Below are 19,783 nucleotides of genomic sequence, written 5' to 3'. Positions count from 1 at the left end.
ATCAGCCCTTCCACTAGTTGAGAGAATATATAAAATAACTCTATTTTGTTATCCTTGTTAGCTTAAACCAGCCTCATAAGTCATCTCCACTGAAACATAGTAACAAGGGGCTAACCCATATGACTTGTTTTCCCAACTAGGTTTGACAGGAAATCACAGTTATGTTTTATTGTCCTGAGCTGTATTATCTCTATTCTAAATGCTCAGGTTTACTTAAACTTTGGCAATCCATGTGTCTGATAGCCATTTGTATGTCTTCATTGGAGAAGTGTCTGTTCATGTGTTCTGTCTACTTTTTGACATGATTATCTGTTTTGTGTGTGTTAAGTTTGAGAAGTTCTTTATAGACGCTGGATATCAGCCTTTTGTCTGTACTGTCATTTGCAAATATCTTCTTCCATTCTGTAGGTTGCCTCTTTGTTTTGTTGTCTGTTTCCTTTCCTGTGCAGAAGCTTTTGATCTTGATGAAGTCTCAAAAGTTCATTTTTGCGTTTGTTTCCTTTGCCTTTGGAAACATATCTTGAAAGAAGTTTCTGTGGTTGATATCGAAGAGATTACTGCCTATGTTCTCCTCTAGGATTCTGATGGATTCCTGTATCAGGTTGAGGCCTTTTATCCATTTCGAGTTTATTGTTGTGTATGGTGCAAGAGAATGTGGGAAATGGTGCAAGAGAATGATTGTGGGTGCTGGGAAAATATATATATAGTTATATATATATGGTGCTGGGAAAAACTATATATATATATATATATATATATATATATATATATATATATATATATTCTTCTGCATATAGCTGTCCAATTTTCCCAGCACCATATATATATATAACTATATATATATATATAACTATATAACTATATATATATATATAACTATATATATATATATATATATATCAGGTTGAGGCCTTTTATCCATTTCGAGTTTATTGTTGTGTATGGTGCAAGAGAATGATTGAGTTTCATTCTTCTGCATATAGCTGTCCAATTTTCCCAGCACCATATATATATATAACTATATATATATATAGTTATATATATATATATATATAACTAAATAATATCTGATTTAAATGAAGCAAGCTCAAATGGGCCATCAAGAAAATACTATTCAATCTCTACTTACCTGACCAGGCATGTCTCTGAACACAATCTCCCTATTGGTGCCATCTAGCAGTGACTGGAGCATTGGCAAACTGGGCTGTGATAGGTCTGATAGATCCTTTGTTCTTTCCTTTCCATTGGCTCATTCTCCAATTTAACTTGACAGGCCAGACTGTGCTTTAGGGATAAAAGTTACATAAGTCTACTTCTACACGGATTTGAATAAGATGAATTTAACAACTCAATAGAGCTATGTGTGTTATTTTTTAAAGCATTTTCTATGCCTCCATCTCTACAACCCTGGAAATGAAGATGTGCACAGACCTCTATTTATCATTAAAGACAGTGGCAGTAATAAGAAACAAAGGAGGGAACTTTTATTTTTGTTTTTAAATATTTTAACTATTGGGACAGTAAATATAAAAATTAAATTTAAGTTGCACTTAACATAATCTAAAATCACACTACAACCAGAGGAAATAGATTTTATTTAAATTCATTTTGTCAAAATACAGTTATTTTTGTACAAGTTATGTTGCTCTTTTTTAAAACCTAAAAGGTAGTAGCATGTGTTATAAGCATCTCTCTGGATTTTATTTGTTGGTTTCACATACTACAATACAAAGCATTTTTAAAAAGAACATTGCATAAATTCTAAAATCACATGTTTACTTGAAAAGTTACTTTCATATAGATGTTTCTTTTTCAACATTTTATCTTAAATATTTCTATAGTAGGATAAATGGAAGTAGAGATTTAAAGGTAAGATACTACCCAACTAGCTATTTTTCTTTTTAATTTTGAAAGTTTTTTTGTACTGCATATATCATTAACATTTTTTTCTGGGTGAATATAATATTAACAGAAACAATGTATTGGCACCTAAAATATAATTTTAGAATTAACCATGGATATTGAATAATTTGGTGCCTTCTCAATTTTCCTGTTCTTTGAGAATTTTTTTTGAAAATTTCTTTAATTTAATAATAGTGCTTTATAGAGTTCAAGGAAATATTTGAGAGTACTACTTCTTAAATAAGCGAGGCCCTGACACTTTAAAGCTGAGGTCATAGTTTGTATCAATATAATATTTAATATTTTATTATATAGATTGTATATGAAATTATAATATTTTACTAGTAAGAAGTTTAATAAGACAATATGTTAAAAATACTGAATCTGTATGTGTGCTTTGAAAGATGGTGCTGTAAAAAGAGTAAGTCTGAAAATTTCAACATACTGTGATCAGAATAAAATAAAAAATAACATGAGTTATTTTTTAGCTCTAACCCTCTAATAGCCTTCCTGTTGGTAAAATGAAGTATTATTTAGCTATTTGGGGTGTTTTTGAATAAGAGAATGATGTCTTACTGGAAATAAGACTTCATATTTTAGCTTTAGATATTCTCTTTTATATTGTATTTCAGAAAATAGAGTATATTTTTTTGTTTTGAAATATAAAAGGTTTTTAAATTCTCACATTCTTAAGTTTAAAAAAATACCAGTGTTTTCATAGTCTTTCATACTTTGGCCACTATTGATTTCCCTTAATATTTTTAGTAATGAGGTTAAACCTAAACTATTTGATTTCCACTTACAGTATCAGCTGCAACAACATATACATTTAACACCTATATGTAATTCATGTTGGAAAACTTGTTTTGACTTTACAAATGAGAGCAATTATAGCTACATATTAAAAGAATGCAACAATGTTCATGTTTGATTCCTAATCAAAGGAAAGAACATGTTCCTTCTTCTCTTCCTCCTAATCCATTTCATGAAATGTCCAGTTTCCCTCCTATTGATAAAGATAGCTTTATGGCAGCTTCACCACCACAACACATGCTCCAGCTCTTCCAGTGTTGACAGGAACTTCCTAAAACAGAAAAACAACAAAACAAAACAGAAACAAGGAAAGAAATAATATCTTAATGAACTCTGTCTTCAATATAATATATATAATATATCATGTTGAAGGTAAACAAGTCTTTAGCTATTCTGGTCCAATCTTCACCTGGTATAAAGAGGGAAAATGTAGTCCAGATAACTGTCCAGTGTGGCAGAAATAACGTCTTATTTAAATTACATAGAGCTGAGTCTGAGAAGCAGGTGATTTTGATTGATAATTTCCTCATTTGAATAATTACAGCTAATAATAAAAACTATAGCTAAAATTATCAGCTTGAAATCCTTCAAGGTTTTTATTAAGTTTAAGTGAGATAATGAATAAAAATAATTTTGCACATAGAGTTTGTATATCCGTTATTTGTTAGTTCTCTTTCACTCTTTTCCAAGGTCACACATTGAAACTGAGAAGCCAGGAATAGAATCTAGGTCTCTTAACCTATTGGTCTGCAATTTTCAGAAAATTAAATTTCATAAGCTTAGCAAACATTATTTTTAAGATTTTATTCTTTTTTTAAAAATTTCTTTTCAGCATAACAGTATTCTTGTATTCGCACCACACCCAGTGCTCCATGCAATACATGCCCTCCATAATACCCACCACCTTGTTCCCCCAACCTCCCAACCACTGCCCCTTCAAGACCCCCAGGTTGCTTTTCAGAGTCCATAGTCTCTCATGGTTTACCTCCCCTTCCAATTTCCCTCAACTCCCTTCTCTCCATCTCCCCATGTCCTCCATGTTATTTGTTATGCTCCACAGATAAGTGAAACCATATGATAATTGACTCTCTCTGCTTGACTTATTTCACTCAGCATAATCTCTTCAAGTCCTGTCCATGTTGCTACAAAAGTTGGGTATTCATCCTTTCTGATGGAGGCATAATACTCCATAGTGTGTATGGACCACATCTTCCTTATCCATTCAATCGTTGAAGGGCATCTTGGTTCTTTCCACAGTTTGGCGACCATGGTCATTGCTTTAGCAAACATTTTGATATTGAATTTAACTTAACAAATCCTTGTTTGTTAATTTATTTTCTTCCCTTCCATTACTAGCTTGTCCTAAGCACTGATAAAGTAAGAAGCTACCAACATAGCAGAATTGGGGTGTTTCTGAGGGTCTTTACAAATCAAATTGTCAGAGGGAAGAGATAGAAAGCCATCGTCAGTTGTTATTATATTAACATATATTTATTTAGAACAGTAACCAATTTATTGTGCGGAATATAGAGCAGCATGAAGTCAGTATAAAGGAAGGTGAGCTTAGAGACAAAATATAATGTTTGCCTGTTCTTGGAAATTATGAGGAGTTAATCATATTTTATTATTTTTTTAATTAAGCCTTTATTTAATTAACAGAACACCATTAAATATTTTGGAATAAATCCAGAGTTATCTCTAGAAAAAATATCAAAAGCATCAAGTTTCCCTTTAGCATCCCCAAGAAGTCCTTTCAGGGCTTCTTCTGTTACTCTCCTTAGAATTTCTTCTGTTAGATGCCCAGCATTCTTGAGAGGGTTTAATTCCAGTCTCTCAATGTTCACTAAATTCCTTTAATGACTGATTAAGAATGAAGAGTGTTGTAGTTTATACAATCTCTATAAAATGGGACTGAAAAAAATTTCCCCTGGTCAACAACCAATAAGAGGGGCAGATATTTGTTAATGAGGACTTTGCACTTTGGTTCTCAAGTCATAATACATACTTAGAAAGTTGGCCAGAGTAAGGCTTTCAAATTTATTGACTTGTATTCACTTGAGTAAAGCTTTTGAATTATTGAATTAGATGCACTTTTCTATCAAATGAATGAGTCTATAAAGCCAAGAGAATGTTCTGTTCCCTTTCACAGAAGTACTGATTAATCCTGCCAATGACAAATTAGATCAACTAACTAGTACTCTATAGTACAGAGAAAGCAAATACTGCAAATTTCACTAAAAGATTCTGAGTAGGCCTTAGAGAAGAAAATGGAATTAATTCCGAACATATATTGTAAAGACTTTTATTAAAACCTGAAAAGTATTCATTTAAATACTTTCAATGACAGTACCTCTTGCCATTCATCTTTCTGTGCATTGTATGACTCAACAGTGTTCAAATAAGTATGTCCATCATATCCTCCAACCACATAGAGTTTATCTCCAAGGGGACATAGAGCAACAGCATCTCGAGGAACACTCAGAGGTGCCACAGTTGACCATGAATCATTTTTTGGATCATACCTTAAGAAGTTTAGGAAGACAATTAAAAGGGGAAGTCAAATAATATTAAAAATAATAGACATTAATAAAATGTATACTTATCCAATATAAGGAATTAAAAATACCTTATAAATATTAAAATTTAGTCTGACTAATAAATGTTAAAAATAAGTACATGACAAAATTCATTTCAACAAGACATCACTTTAAGTATATCAAAAATGTATTTCATTTCTGAAATACTGTGCATCCTTTGATTAGTACTCAGACTCTTTATGAGGAAATTTTACATACTGTCATCTTATCATTATGAGGAAAATGCCTCATCTCTCTTTTGGTATGCTGGTTGGAGAGCTTTAGTTTTTCTCTTATTCTTTATTTATCTTTTTGTGTGTGTGTGTGTGTGTGTGTGTGTGTGTGAGATGCATTATCCTGTTCATAGGAGAGCTCACATTTCAAGTAAATCTAAATACAATTGCCTTCTTGTTTTGTAGAATGTAGTACCCCGGTTTTAGTGCTATTTGTAGTTAAAATGACCATAGTCTTATCCTATCTTTTTCCCCATGAGTGTTCCAATTTATTCTCACATGATGATTTTTTTCCATTTTAATCTGATGTTAATTCCTTATTCCCAAACCTTTTCAGTAAGCTAAATGAAAGAGAATTCGCTCAAATTAAAATAGCATTATGTCTTTTCCTTTTCAATTTTTTCTGTCTCTCCTTACTTTGAATATAAGTATATATATTTTAGTAGAAACAAAATGGAGCCTAACGAGAATTAGCCATGGGCTTATTCCTACACTTAGAGAAATTAGGAATAATTTGCTTGGCTACTTTGCCTCAATTTTCTCATCAAGATTATACAAATAATCACCAAATTAACATGCTTATGTGATGATTTTAGAAACATTTAAATTAGTAACTTAAATAAGTGAATGAGACTTTTAATTTTTTTTATTATGTTATGTTAGTCACCATACAATACATCATTAGTTTTTGATGTAGTATTCCAAAATCCATTGTTTACATATAACACTCAGGGATCCATGCAATACATGCCCTCCTTAATACCCACCACCAGGCCAACACATCCCCCCAGCTCCATTCCTCTCAAACCCTCGGTTTGTTCCTTGGAGTCCCAGTCTCTCATGGTTTGCCGCCACCATCCCCCCACCGACACACCGATATTCTCTCCTTCATTTTCTCTTCTTTCTCCTAATATCCTGCATGCTATTCCTTATGTTCCACAACTAAGTGAAACCATATGATAATTGACTTTCTCTGCTTGGCTTATTTCACTTAGCATAATCTCCTCCAATGCTCTCCATGTAGATGCAAAAGTTGGGCATTTATCCTTTCTGATGACTGAGTAATATTCCATTGTATATATGGACCATATCTTCTTTATCCATCATCTGTTGAAGAACATCTCGGCTCCTTTGACAATTTGGCAATTGTGGATATTGCTGCTATGTATATTGAGGTGCATATAGCTCTTCTTTTCACTACATCTGTATCTTTGAGGTAAATACACAGTAGTGCAATTCCTGGCTCTTAGGGTAGCTTTATTTTTAATTTTGGGGGGAATCTCCACACTGTTTTTCAAAGTAGCTCCATGAGCTTGCATTCCCACCAACAGTGTAAGAGGGTTGAACTTTCTCCACATCCTCTCCAACATTTGTTGTTTCTTGCTTTGTTAATTTTTGCCATTCTAACCAGTGTATGGTGGTATCTCAATGTGGTTTTGATTAGAATTTCCCTGATGGCTAAAGATGATGAACACTTCATGTGTCTGTTGGCCACTTGTATATCTTCTTTGAGAAGAGTCTGGTCATGTGTTCTGTCTGTTTTTTGGACTTGATTATATATTTTTTTGGGTGTTGAGAATGAGAAGTTCTTTATAAATCTTGGATATCAGCCATTTGCCTGCAGTGCCATTTGAAAATTTCTCCCATTCCATGTGTTACCTCAGTTTTTTTGACTATTTCTTTGTTGTGCAGAAGCTTTTTATCTTGATGAAGTCCCAACAGTTCATTTCCACTTTTGTTTCCTTTGCCTTCAGAGCCATGTCTGAAAAGAAGTTATTGTGGCTGATGTTGAAGAGTTTACTGCTTATGTTCTTCTCTAGGATTTTGATAGATTCCTGTCTGACACTGAGGAATCCATTTTGAGTTTATCTTTGTTTATGGTATAAGAGAATGGTTGGGTTTCATTCTTCTGTATGCAGCTTTCCAATTTTCCCAGCACCATTTATTGAAGAGACTGTCTTTTTTTTTTTTTTTTTAAGATTTTTTTTATTTATTTATTTGACAGAGAGAGATCACAAGTAGGCAGAGAGGCAGGCAGAGAGAGAGAGAGGAGGAAGCAGGCTCCCTGCTGAGCAGAGAGCCCGATGCGGGACTCGATCCCAGGACCCTGAGATCTATGACCTGAGCCGAAGGCAGAGGCTTAACCCACTGAGCCACCCAGGCGCCCCGAAGAGACTGTCTTTTTATCACTGGATATATTCCAGCTTCATTGAAGATTATTTGACCATAGAGATGAGGGTCCATATTTGAGATCTCTACTCTGTTCCATTGGTCCGTGTGTTTGTTTTTGTGGCAATTGTCTTTTTTTTTTTTTTCAATTTCTCTGTGTGTGTTTTTGTGCTGTCTTGGTGATAACAGCTTTGTAACAAAGCTTGAAATCGGGCAATGTGCTGCCCCCAAGCTTTGTTTTTCTTTTTTCAACATTTCCTTGGCAATTCGGGTTTTTTTCTGCTTCCATAAAATTTTAGGATTGTTCCAGCACTTTGAAAAATGCCTGTGGTATTTTGATTGGGATGGCGTAGAAAGTATAGATCTCTCTGGGCAGCACTGACATTTTAATACTGTTTATTCTTCTGATCCATGAGCACGGACTGCTTTTTCATCTTTCTGTATCTTCTATTGCTTTCATGAGTGTTCTGTAATTCCTCAAGTATAGATCCTTTACCTCTTTGGACAGGTTTATTCCAAAGTATCTTAAAGGTTTTGGTGTTATTGTAAATTAAATCAATCCTCTAATTTCCCTTTCTACAGTTTCATTGTTGGTGCATAAGAAAGAAACTGATTTATGTTCATTGATATTATATCCTGCCACATGGCTGAATTGCTATATGAGTTCTAATAATTTGGAGCTAGAGTCTTTCAGGTTTTCCACATAAACTACCAAGTCATCTGCAAAAAAAGAGAGTTTAACTTCTTCTTTGCCAGTTTGAATGCCTTTTATTCCTCTTGGTTATCTGATTGCTGACACTAGGACTGTCGCTAGGATTGCTGTCGCTAGACTGTTGTTGTTGAACAGCAATGGCAAGAGTGGGCATCCTTGTCATGTTTCTTATCTCAAAGGGAAGGCTGTCAGCTTTTCCCCATTGAACATGATATTCACTGTGAGTTTTTCATAGATGGATTTTATAAAGTCAAGGAATGTTCCCTCTATGCCTATACTCTGAAGGGTTTCAATCAGGAAACTATGCTTTATTTTGTCAGATGATTTTTTCCACATCAATGGAGAGGACCATGTGGTTCTTCTCTCTTCTCTTATTGATTTGTTCTATCACATTGGTTGATTTGTGAATGTTGCACCACCCTTCCATCCCAGGCACAAATCCCATGTGTTCATGGTGGATAATCTTAATGTACTGTTGGATCCTATTAGCTAGGATCTTATTGAGAATCTTGACGTCCATATTCATCAGGGATATTGGTTGGAAATTCTTCTTTTTGGTGGGGTCTTTGCCTGGTTTGGGGATCAAGGTTAATGCTAGGTTCATAGAAATAATCTGGAAGTTTTCCTTCTGCTTCAATTTTTTGAAACAGCTTCAGGAGAGTAGGTGTTATTTCTACTTTGAATGTTTGGTAGAATTTCCCAGGGAATCCATCCAGTCTGGGACTCTTGTTTTTTAGGGGAAGTTTTTGATCACTGCTTCAATCTTGTTACTGGTTATTGGTCTGTAAGTGTTGTCAATTTCTTCCTGTTTTAGTCTTGGAAGTTTATAGGTTTCCAGGAATGCATCCACTTCTTCTAGGTTTCTTAACTTTTTGACATAGAGCTCTTGATAATAATTTCTGATAGAGTCAGAAGATAGAGAGATAGAGTCACTATCTCTCCCCTTTCATTCATAATTTTATTAATTTGGGTCCTTTCTCTTCTTTTGGATGAGTCTGGCCAGATGTTTATCAACCTTATTAATTCTTTCAAGGGGCCAACTTCTAATTTCATTGATGTGATCCACTGTATATCTGGTTTTTAACTCATTGTTATGCTCTAATCTTAATTATTGCTCTTCTTGTGTGTGGGGTAGGCTCAATTTGTTTTTGATTCTCAAGTTCTTTAAGGTGTAAAGGGAGTTTGTGTAGTCAGGATGTTTCTATTTGTTTGAGTGAGGATTGGATGGCTATGCATTTCCCTCTTAGGACAGACTTTGACCTATCCCATAGGTTTTGGACCAATGTGTCATCATTATTAGTGGTTTCCATGAATTGTTTAAGTTCTTCTTTGATTTCATCATTGATTCAAACATTCTTGAGCAGGATAATCTTTAGCTTCCAAGTGTTTGAATTTCTTCCAGCCTTTTCTTGTGATTGAGCTCCAGCTCCAAAGCATTGTGGTCTGAGAATATGCAGGGAATGATATCAATCTTTTGGTATCAGTTGAGACCTGATTTGTGACCTAGTATGTGGTCTCTTCTGGAGAAGGTTCCGTGTGTCCTTGAGAAGAATGAGTATTCTGTTATTTTATGGTGGAATGCTCTGTATATATGTATGAGGTCCATCTGGTCCAAGGTGTTATTCAAAGCTGTTGGTTTTTTTTTGTTGTTGTTGATTTATGCTTAGATGATCTGTCCATTGCTGAGAGTGGTAATTCAGAAAAAAAAACATTTGACAAAATAAGTCATCCTTTTCTGATTAAAACTCTTCTGAGTATAGGGATAGAGGACCATAACATCCATCTATGAAAAATCCACAGTGAATATCATCCTCAATAGGGAAAAGCTGACAGCCTTCCCTTTGAGATAAGGAGCATGACAAGGATGACCACTCTCACCACTCTTGTTCAACATAGTATTAGAAGTCATTCCAACAGCAATCAGACAACAAAGAGAAATAAAAGTTCAAATTGACAATGTAGAAGTCAAATTCTCTCTCTTTGCAGATGACATGATACTTTATATGGAAAACCCAAAGGCTCCACACCCAAACTGTAAGAACTCATTCAGCAATTCAGTAATGTGGCAGGACACAAAATCAATGTACAGAAATCAGTGGCTTTCTTATACACTAACAATGAAAATACAGAAAGGGAAATTAGAGAATCAATTCCCTTTACTATAGCACCAAGAACCATAAGATACTTGGGAATAAACATAATCAAAGAGGTAAAGGATCTGTACTCGAGGAACTACAGAACCCTCATAAAAGAAATTGAAGAAGACATAAAAAAAGATGGAAGACCATTCCATTCTCTTGGATTGGAAGAATAAACATTGTTAAAATGTTTATACTGCCTAGAACAATCTATACTTTCAATTCCATTCTGACCAAAACTCCAACTTCAAAGAGATACAACAAACAGTCCAAAAATTTATATGGAATCAGAATAGACCTCAAATTGCCAAGGAAATGTTGAAAAAGAAAAACAAAACTGTGGACACCACATTGCCTGATTTCAAGCTTTACTACAAAGCTGTGATCACCAATACAGCATGGTACTGGCATAAAAACAGACACACAGACCAGTGGAACAAATTAGAAAGCCCAGATATGGACCCTCAACTCTATGATCAAATAATCTTCAACAAAGGAGGAAAAAATATACAGTGGAAAAAAGACAGTCTCTTCAATAAATGGTGCTGGGAAAATTGGACAGCTATGTGTAGAAGAATGAAACGCAACCATTGTCTTGCACCATACACAAAGATGAACTCAAAATGGATAAAAGACCTCAACATGAGGCAGGAATCCATCAGAATCCTAGAGGAGAACATAGGCAGTAACCTCTTCGATATCAGCCACAGCAACTTCTTTCAGGATATGTCTCCAAAGTCAAAGAAACAAAAGCAAAAATGAATTTTGGGACTTCATCAAGATCAAAAGCTTCTGCACAGCAAAGGAAACAGACAACAAAACAAAGAGGCAACCCATGAAATGGGAGAAGATATTCACAAATGACAATACAGTCAAAGGACTGATATCCAGGATCTATAAATAACTCCTCAAACTCAACACACACAAAACAGACAATCATATAAAAAATATGGGCAGAAGATATGAACAGATGTCTTCTCCAACAAAGACATACAAATGGCTAACCGACACATGAAAAAGTGTTCATCATCACTAGCCACCAGGTTGATTCAAATGAAAACCACATTGAGGTACCACTTTACACCAGTTAGAATAGCCAAAATCAACAAGACAGAAAACAACGTGTGTTGGAGAGGATGTGGAGAAATGGGAACCCTCTTACACTGCTGGTGGGAATGCACGTTGGTGCAGCCACTTTGGAGAACAGTGTAGAGATTCCTCAAGAAATTAAAAATAGAGTTTCTGTATGATCTGCAGTTGTATTACTGGGTATTTACCCCAAAGATATAGATGTAGTGAAAGGAAGGGCCATCTGTACCCCAATGTTCATAGCAGCGATGGCCACAGTCATCGAACTGTGGCAAGAACAAAGATGCCCTTCAGCACATGAATGGATAAGGAAGAAGTGGTCCATATACACTATGGAGTATTATTCCTCCATTAGAACGGATGAATACCCAACTTTTGCATCAACATGGATGGGACTGGAAGATATTATGCTGAGTGAAATAAGTCAAGCAGAAAGAGTCAATTATAATATGGTTTTCCTCATTTGTGGGGCATAAGGAATAAAATGGAGGACACGGGGAGATGGAGAGGAGAAAGGATTTGGGGGAAATTGGAGGGGGAGATGAACCATGAGAGACCGTGGACTCTGAAAAATAATTTGAGGGCTTTGAGCGGCGGGAGGTGGGAGGTTGGGAGAACCTGGTGGTGGGTATTATGGAGGGCACATATTGAATGGAGCACTGGGTATGGTGCATAAACAATGAATTCTGGAACACTGAAAAGACATTTTAGAAATAAATTTAAAAAAAAATTAAAAAGCTTACAGAAAACAACCATAAAACAAGTAACAAAATACAGTAAGCACAAGCCTACCAGTAATTACTTTGAATGTAAATGGGTGAAACACTCCAAACAAAAGATATAGTGTGATCGAATGGATGAAAAAGCAGGACTCATCAATATGCTCCCTAAAACAGATTGATTTTAGACCTAAAGACAAATGCAGATTGAAAGTGAAGGGATGGAGAATAATTTTTCATGAAAGTAGATATGCAAAGAATACTGGTGTAACAATACTTATATCAGACAAAATAGATTTTGAAATAAAGACTGTAATAAGATACACAGGTGGACACTACAAAATTGCCAACTATCAAACAAGAAGGTATAACAATTGTAAATATTTATACATCCAACACAAGACTAACCAAATAAATAAGATAGTTAAAAACAAACATAAGAGAAGAAATTGATGTAACACAATAATGGTAGGGGTATGTAATGCCTCACTTATGTCAATAGATTGTTAAAACAAAATCAACAAGGTAACAGTGGCATTGAATGGCAAACTGGAAAAGATGGATTTAACAGGTATATTCAGAACATTTCATCCTAAAACAGCAGAATATACATTTTTTAAATGCACAAGAAATATTTTCTAGAATAGACCACAGGTTGAAGTTATACCATGCATATTTTCCAATAGCAATGCTATGATATTAGAAATGAACTACAAGAAAAAGTCTAGAAAGAATGCAAATTTATAGAGGTTGAATATGTGCTACTAAACGTTGAATGGGCCAACCAAGAAATCAAAGAGTGAACCAAAAATATATATGGAGACTAATGAAAATGAAAATATAATGTCCCCAAGTCTTTGGAATATACCAAAATATGTTCTAAGAGGAAAGTTTATAGCAATAAAGGGTTACTTCAAGAAGCAAGAAAAATCCCAAACAACTAACCTAACCTTGCATCTAGAGGAGCTCTATTCGCAGATGACCTGATGCTATGTATAGAAAACACTAAAGACTTGGCCATAAAAACTACTAGAATGGATAAATTCAGGAAGGTTTCAGGATTCAAAATCAATATACAGAAATCCATTCCATTTATTTATATCCATAACAATGTAGGGGAAATATAAATTAAGAAAAAGTCCTATTTACAATTATATCAAAAACAATACAATAACTTGAAGTAAACTTACCGAAAGTGATGAAAGATCTGTACTCTGAAAACTATGAATCAATGATGAAATAAACACAACACACACACAAAAAAGAAAAATTTTTCCTAAGCTCATGGATTGGATGATCAAATATTGTTGAAATTTCCATAGTATTTAAAGCAATCTACAGATTCATGTAAACCCTTAAAAATACAATTTTTCATAGAACTAGAACAAATAGTTCTCAAATGTATATGGAACCAAAAAAAGACCCAATAAGCAAATAAATTTTGAAAAAGAAAACTAAAGCTGTGGATTTCATGATTCCAGATTTACTACAAAGCTATAGTATTCAAAACTATGGTACTGGCACAAAATGAACACATATATCAATAGAACAGAATAGGGATCCCAGCAATAATACCACAGTTATATGGTTAATTAATCTTCATCAAAAGAGGCAGGGATCTGCAATGGAGAAAAAGACAGCATTTTCAACAAATGGTGTTGGGAAAACTGAGAGCTATGTGCTAAAAAACATGGCTGGATGGGGTCCCTGTGTGGCTCAGTGGGTTAAAGCCTCTGCCTTTGGCTCAGGTCATGATTCCAGGGTCCTGGGATTGAGCCCCATGTCGGGGGGGTCTCTGCTCAGTAGGGAGCCAGCTTCCCCTACCCCCTCTGTCTACCTCTCTGCCTACTTGTGATCTCTGTTTGTCAAATAAATAAATAAAATATATATTTTTTTTAAGTGACTGGAGGGCGCCTGGGTGGCTCAGTGGGTTAAGCCACTGCCTTCGGCTCGGGTCGTGATCTCAGGGTCCTGGGATCGAGTCCCACATCGGGCTCTCTGCTCAGCAGGGGGCCTGCTTCCCTTCCTCTCTTTCTGCCTGCCTCTCTTCCTACTTGTGATCTCTTTCTGTCAGATAAATAAATAAAATTCTTTAAAAAAAATAAAAAAAATAAAAAATAAAAAGTGACTGGAAAACTTTGTTATGCACAAAAATAAACTCAAAATAGATTAAGGACCTAAGTATGAGACCTGAAACTAGAAAATTCTCAAAGAGAACACTAGCATTTATTTCTGTGACATGGACTGTAGCAACATTTTTCTAGGTATGTTTTCTAATAAAAAATGAATAGAAGATATGAATAGACACTTTTCAAAAGAAGAAATACAGATGACCATCAGATTCATGAAAAGATGTTCAACATCACTCATACTGAGAGAAATGAGAATCAAACCCACAATGAAATATCACTTCACACATGTCAGAATGGCTAAAATCAAAAGTACAAGTAACAACAGTGTTAGTGAGCATGTGGAGAGAAAGCCACCCTTGTGTACTGGTGGTGGGAATGCAAACTAGGGCAGCCACTGTGGAAAACAGTGTGGAGGTTCCTCAAAAAATTAATACTAGAGCTACTATATGATCCATAAGTTCCACTATTGGGTATTTATGCAAAGAATGCAAAAAACCCCTGATTAAATATATATTCCCCCTATTTTTACTGCAACATTAGTTAGAATAACCAAATTATGGAAGCAGACCAAGAGTCCATCAACAGATGAATGGACAAACATTATAAACACACACACACACACACACACACACACACACACACACACTCTCTCTCTCTCTCTCTCTCTCTCTCTCTCACACACATACTTGAATATTGCCAGCCATAAAAAAAAAAATCTTGCTATTTGCAACACATAGCTGGGTCAAGAGGGTATAATGCCAAGTGACATAAGTCAGTCAGAGAAAGACAAACACCATATGATTTCTCTTATATGTGAAATTTAAGAGACAAAACAAATGATCAAAGAGGAAAAAGAGAACCCCCTAAAAACAGACTTTTAACTGTTAGCTAAGAACAAACTGAAGATCATCAGAGGGGATGTGTGTGGCATAACAGATGAAATAAGTGATGGGGACTACAAGTACAATCATCATGATGAGCATGGAATAAGACATAGAAATTCTGAATCATTGTATTGTACACCTGATCCTAATATAACACTGCCTGTTATCTGTACTGGAATTAAAAAATAAATCACCTGAACAGATGAAGAAAAAGCATTTAACAAAATTCAACATCTTCTCAGAATAAAAAACACACATCTCAGTGTACTAAAGGCTGTCTATGAAAAAGACAGAGCTAACATCTTTCTCAAAGGTGACAACACTTACTTAATGTTGAAAAACTGAGAGCTTTTCCTCTATTGTAAGGAAAAATCCATAGATGTCCATTTTCCCTACTTTTTATTCAACAAAGTACAGCAATAAAACAGAAAGACAAACTGAAGGAATCCATATTGGAAAATAAATTAAACTGTCATTATTTTCCGATGACATGATACTGTACATGAAAAAACATAAAGATTCCACCAAAAAAACCTACTAGAAGTAATAAATGAATTCAGCAAAGTTTCAGGATAGAAATTTAATACCCCATAACTGGTAGCATTTCCATAAGCTAATAATGAAGTAGCAGTAAAAGAAATAAGAAAAAAAACCCTCCATTTACATCTGCACCAAAAAGAATAAAATACCTAGGAATAAATTTAATCAAGGAGATGAAAGACCTGTACTCTGGAAACTATAAAACACTGATGAAAGAAATTGAATGCTACATGACAAGTGGAAATATATTTCATGCTCATGGATTGGGAAAAATTATATTGTTTGGATGTCCATATTATCCACAGTGATATACACAGACTATGCAATACCTATAAAAGCACCAACAGCATTTTTTACAGAACTAAAACAAAAAATCATAAAATTTGTATAGAACCATAAAAGACCTTGACTAGCCAAATCAGTCTTGAGAAAGTTGTAGGTATCACAAAATTCCAGAATTTAAGATACACTACAAAGCTGTAGTCATCAAAATAGTATGGACGTGGCAGAGAAATATACACATGGAACAGTGGAACAAGAAAGAGAACTCAGAAACAAATCCAATTATATGATCAATTCAGCTATTACAATGAAAGCAAGAATATACAAGAGGGGGTAGATAGTTTCTTTAAGAAATGGTGTGACGTTTGAAAATATCTTCTCCCATTCTGTCAGTTGTCTTTTGATTTTGTTAACTGTTTCCTTTGCTGTGCAAAAGCTTTTGATCTTGATGAAATCCCAATAGTTCATTTTTGCCCTTGCTTCCCTTGCCTTTCGTGATGTTCCTAGGAAGATGTTGCTGCAGCTGAGGTCAAAGAGGTTGCTGCCTGTGCGACAACATGGATGGAACTAGAGTGTATCATGCTTAGCGAAATAAGTCAAGCAGAGAAAGACAACTATCATATGATCTCCCTGATATGAGGAAGTGGTGATGCAACATGGGGGCTTAAGTGGGTAGGAGAAGAATCAATGAAACAAGATGGAATTGGGAGGGAGACAAACCGTAAGTGACTCTTAATCTCACAAAACAAACTGAGGTTTGCTGGGGGGAGGGGGTTGGGAGAAGTGGGGTGGGGTTATGGACATTGGGGAGGGTATGTGCTTTGGTGAGTGCTGTGAAGTGTGTAAACCTGGTGATTCACAGACCTGTACCCCTGGGGATAAAAATATATGTTTATAAAAAATTAAAAATTAAAAAAAAAAAGAAATGGTGTGAAAACAGCACAGACACCTTTTTTTTTATTTGCATAGGTAGTTTTAAGAGTAAAACTGGACCACTTTCTAAAGCCACACACCAAAAAACCCAAAAAGGAATAAACACATAAAGGTGAGATCTGAAGCCATAAAACTCCTAGAAAAGAACACAGGAAGTAATTTCTTGGACATGAGCTTTAGTGACATTTTCTAAACTGGGTTCCATAGGCAAGAGAAGCAGAGAAAAAATAAACTATTGGAGTACATAAAAATTAAAAAAAATCTTTTTCATAGATAAGGAAACCAACACCAAAACTCAAAACAATCTACTGAACAGTAGAAGATACTTGCAAATGATTTATATAATAAGGGGTTAATATCCAAAATATACCAAGAACTTACGTAGCTCAACACAAAAAAGTAAAGAATCTGATTTAAAAATGGGTGGAGCATCTGAATAGACAATTTTCCAAAGAAGACATTCAGATATTCAACAGAGACTTGAAAATTTGCTCAACATCAGCAATCATCAGAGAAATGGAAATAAAAACCATAATCAGTTATCTTAATAACTCACTTACACCTGTCAGAATGGCTAAACTAAAAAAGACAAGAAGTAATGTGTTGCTGAGGATGTGGAGGAAAAGAAACCTGATAAATTGTTGTTAATGTAAATTGGTTCAGCCACTGTGGAAACCAGTATGGGAGTTTCTCAACAATTAAAAATATTAATACCATATGATCCAGTAATTCCAATACAGGGTGAAATTACCCAAAGAAAATTGAAATCTTAATCCAAAAAGATACATGTACCCCTATGTTTATTGAAGAATTATTTGCGATAGTAGAATATAGAAACAACCTAAGTCTCCACCAATAGATAAATGGACCAGGAAGACACACACACACACAAACACACACACGAATATTTTGGAGCCAAAAAAAAAATCAAAAAGAAGAAGAAAGAAAAAGAAAAAGAAAGAAAGAATGAGACTCTGCCGGGTAGTAGAGAAGATGGTGGAGAAGTAGCAGGCTGAGGCTACATCAGGTAGCAGGAGATCAGCTAGATAGCTTATCTAAACATTGCAAACACCTACAAATCCAGCGGGAGATCGAAGAGAAGAACAGCAATTCTAGAAACAGAAAATCAACCACTTTCTGAAAGGTAGGACTGGCGGAGAAGTGAATCCACAGCAACGGGAAAATAGACTGTGGGGGAAGTTACCAGCTCGCGGCAAGCAGTGGAGACACAGAGCACAAAATTGGGACTTTTAAAAGTCTGTTCCACTGAGGGACATCGCTCCAGAGGCTAAACTGGGGTGAAGCCCACGCGGAGTCAGCGTGTTCCCAGGTCCCACAGGATCACAGAAGGATCAGGGGTGTCAGAGTGTCACAGAGCTTGCAGGTATTAGAACGGGGAAGCTGGCTACAGAGACAGAGCCGAGGAGTGAGCTCTGAGCTCGGGGTTACCTTGAACCGGTCGCAGCCTGGGTGAACTGGGAGCACGGCCTGAGGCCAGGGAGATGGGAGTGATTGGGCACTATTCTCTGAGGGTGCACTAAGGAGTGGGGCCCCGAGCTCTCAGCTCCTCTGGGCCAGAGACTGAGAGGCTGCCATTTTCATTCCCATCCTCCAGAACTCTACAGAAAGGGTTCAAGGAAAAAAAGCTTCCGAGAGCGAACCCGAGCAGATTAGTCAGCCCGACCCCTGGTAGGTGCATCTCTGCCTGGGGCAAAGAACTTGAGAATCACTACAACAGGTCCCTCCCCCAGAAGATCAACAAGAAATCCAGCCAGGACCAAGTTCACCTACCAAGGAGTGCAGATTCAATACCAAGGAGAGAAGCGGAATTCCAGAGGAGAAGAAAACAAAGCACTGAACTCAAGGCTTTCTCCCGATTCTTTAGTCTTGCAGTTAATTTATTTTTTATTTTTTTCTTCTTCTGCTGATTTTTTTTTAATTTTTACCCTTTTCTTTTTTAATGTTTTTTTTAACTAGTTTATCTAATATATGCATTTTTTCTTTTTTTATATTTTTTCTTTATTCGTTTTCTTTCTTTTTTTTTTTTTTTTAAAGATTTTATTTATTTGTCAGAGACAGAGGGAGAGACAGCAAGCGAACACAGGCAGACAGAGAGGCAGACAGAGGCAGAGGGAGAAGCAGGCTCTCTGCCGAGCAAGGAGCCTGATGTGGGACTCGATCCCAGGACCCTGGGATCATGACCTGAGCCGAAGGCAGCTGCTTAACCAACTGAGCCACCCAGGCGTCCCTCGTTTTCTTTTTTTAATTGCTAATTTTTTTCCTGAACCTGTTTTCATCCCTTTTCTCCCCCCCACGAATTGGGGTATCTTCTGATTTGGTTAAAGCATATTTTCCTGTGGTCTTTGCTACCCTTTTAGTATTTTACTTGCTCCTTGATATACTCTACTCTGGAAAAAATAACAAGTCAGAAAAATTCACCAAAAAAGAATAGAACAAGAGACAGAACCAAAGGCTAGGGACCTAATCAATACAGACATTGGTAATATGTCAGATCTAGAGTTCAGAATGATGATTCTCAAGGTTCTAGCTGGTTCGAAAAAGTCATGGAAGATATTAGTGATACCCTCTTGGGAGATATAAAAGCCCTTTCTGGAGAAATATAAGAACTAAAATCTAATCAAGTTGAAGTAAAAAAAAGCT

The 19,783-nt window shown here is 35.7% G+C and overlaps 1 protein-coding gene across 2 annotated transcripts in view; it reads right to left on the bottom strand.

Moving 5' to 3' along the window:
- Positions 1-1,587: 1,587 nt before the first annotated feature.
- The window catches only part of KLHL4 (kelch like family member 4), a 166,385-nt gene continuing 148,189 nt past the window's right edge, over positions 1,588-19,783 (bottom strand). For both annotated transcript variants that reach the window (XM_032331382.1, XM_032331383.1), the window contains exons 10-11: positions 5,066-5,237; positions 1,588-2,986 (exon numbers count right to left, since the gene is read on the bottom strand). In XM_032331382.1, coding sequence (XP_032187273.1) covers positions 2,927-2,986; positions 5,066-5,237 — 232 coding nt within the window. In that variant the 3' untranslated portion in view covers positions 1,588-2,926. The remainder of the gene's footprint in view (positions 2,987-5,065; positions 5,238-19,783) is intronic.

This window comes from Mustela erminea, chromosome X (assembly GCF_009829155.1).
Source record: "Mustela erminea isolate mMusErm1 chromosome X, mMusErm1.Pri, whole genome shotgun sequence".
Taxonomy (NCBI): Eukaryota; Metazoa; Chordata; class Mammalia; order Carnivora; family Mustelidae; genus Mustela; species Mustela erminea.
This window is presented reverse-complemented; position numbering and strand designations above follow the sequence as displayed.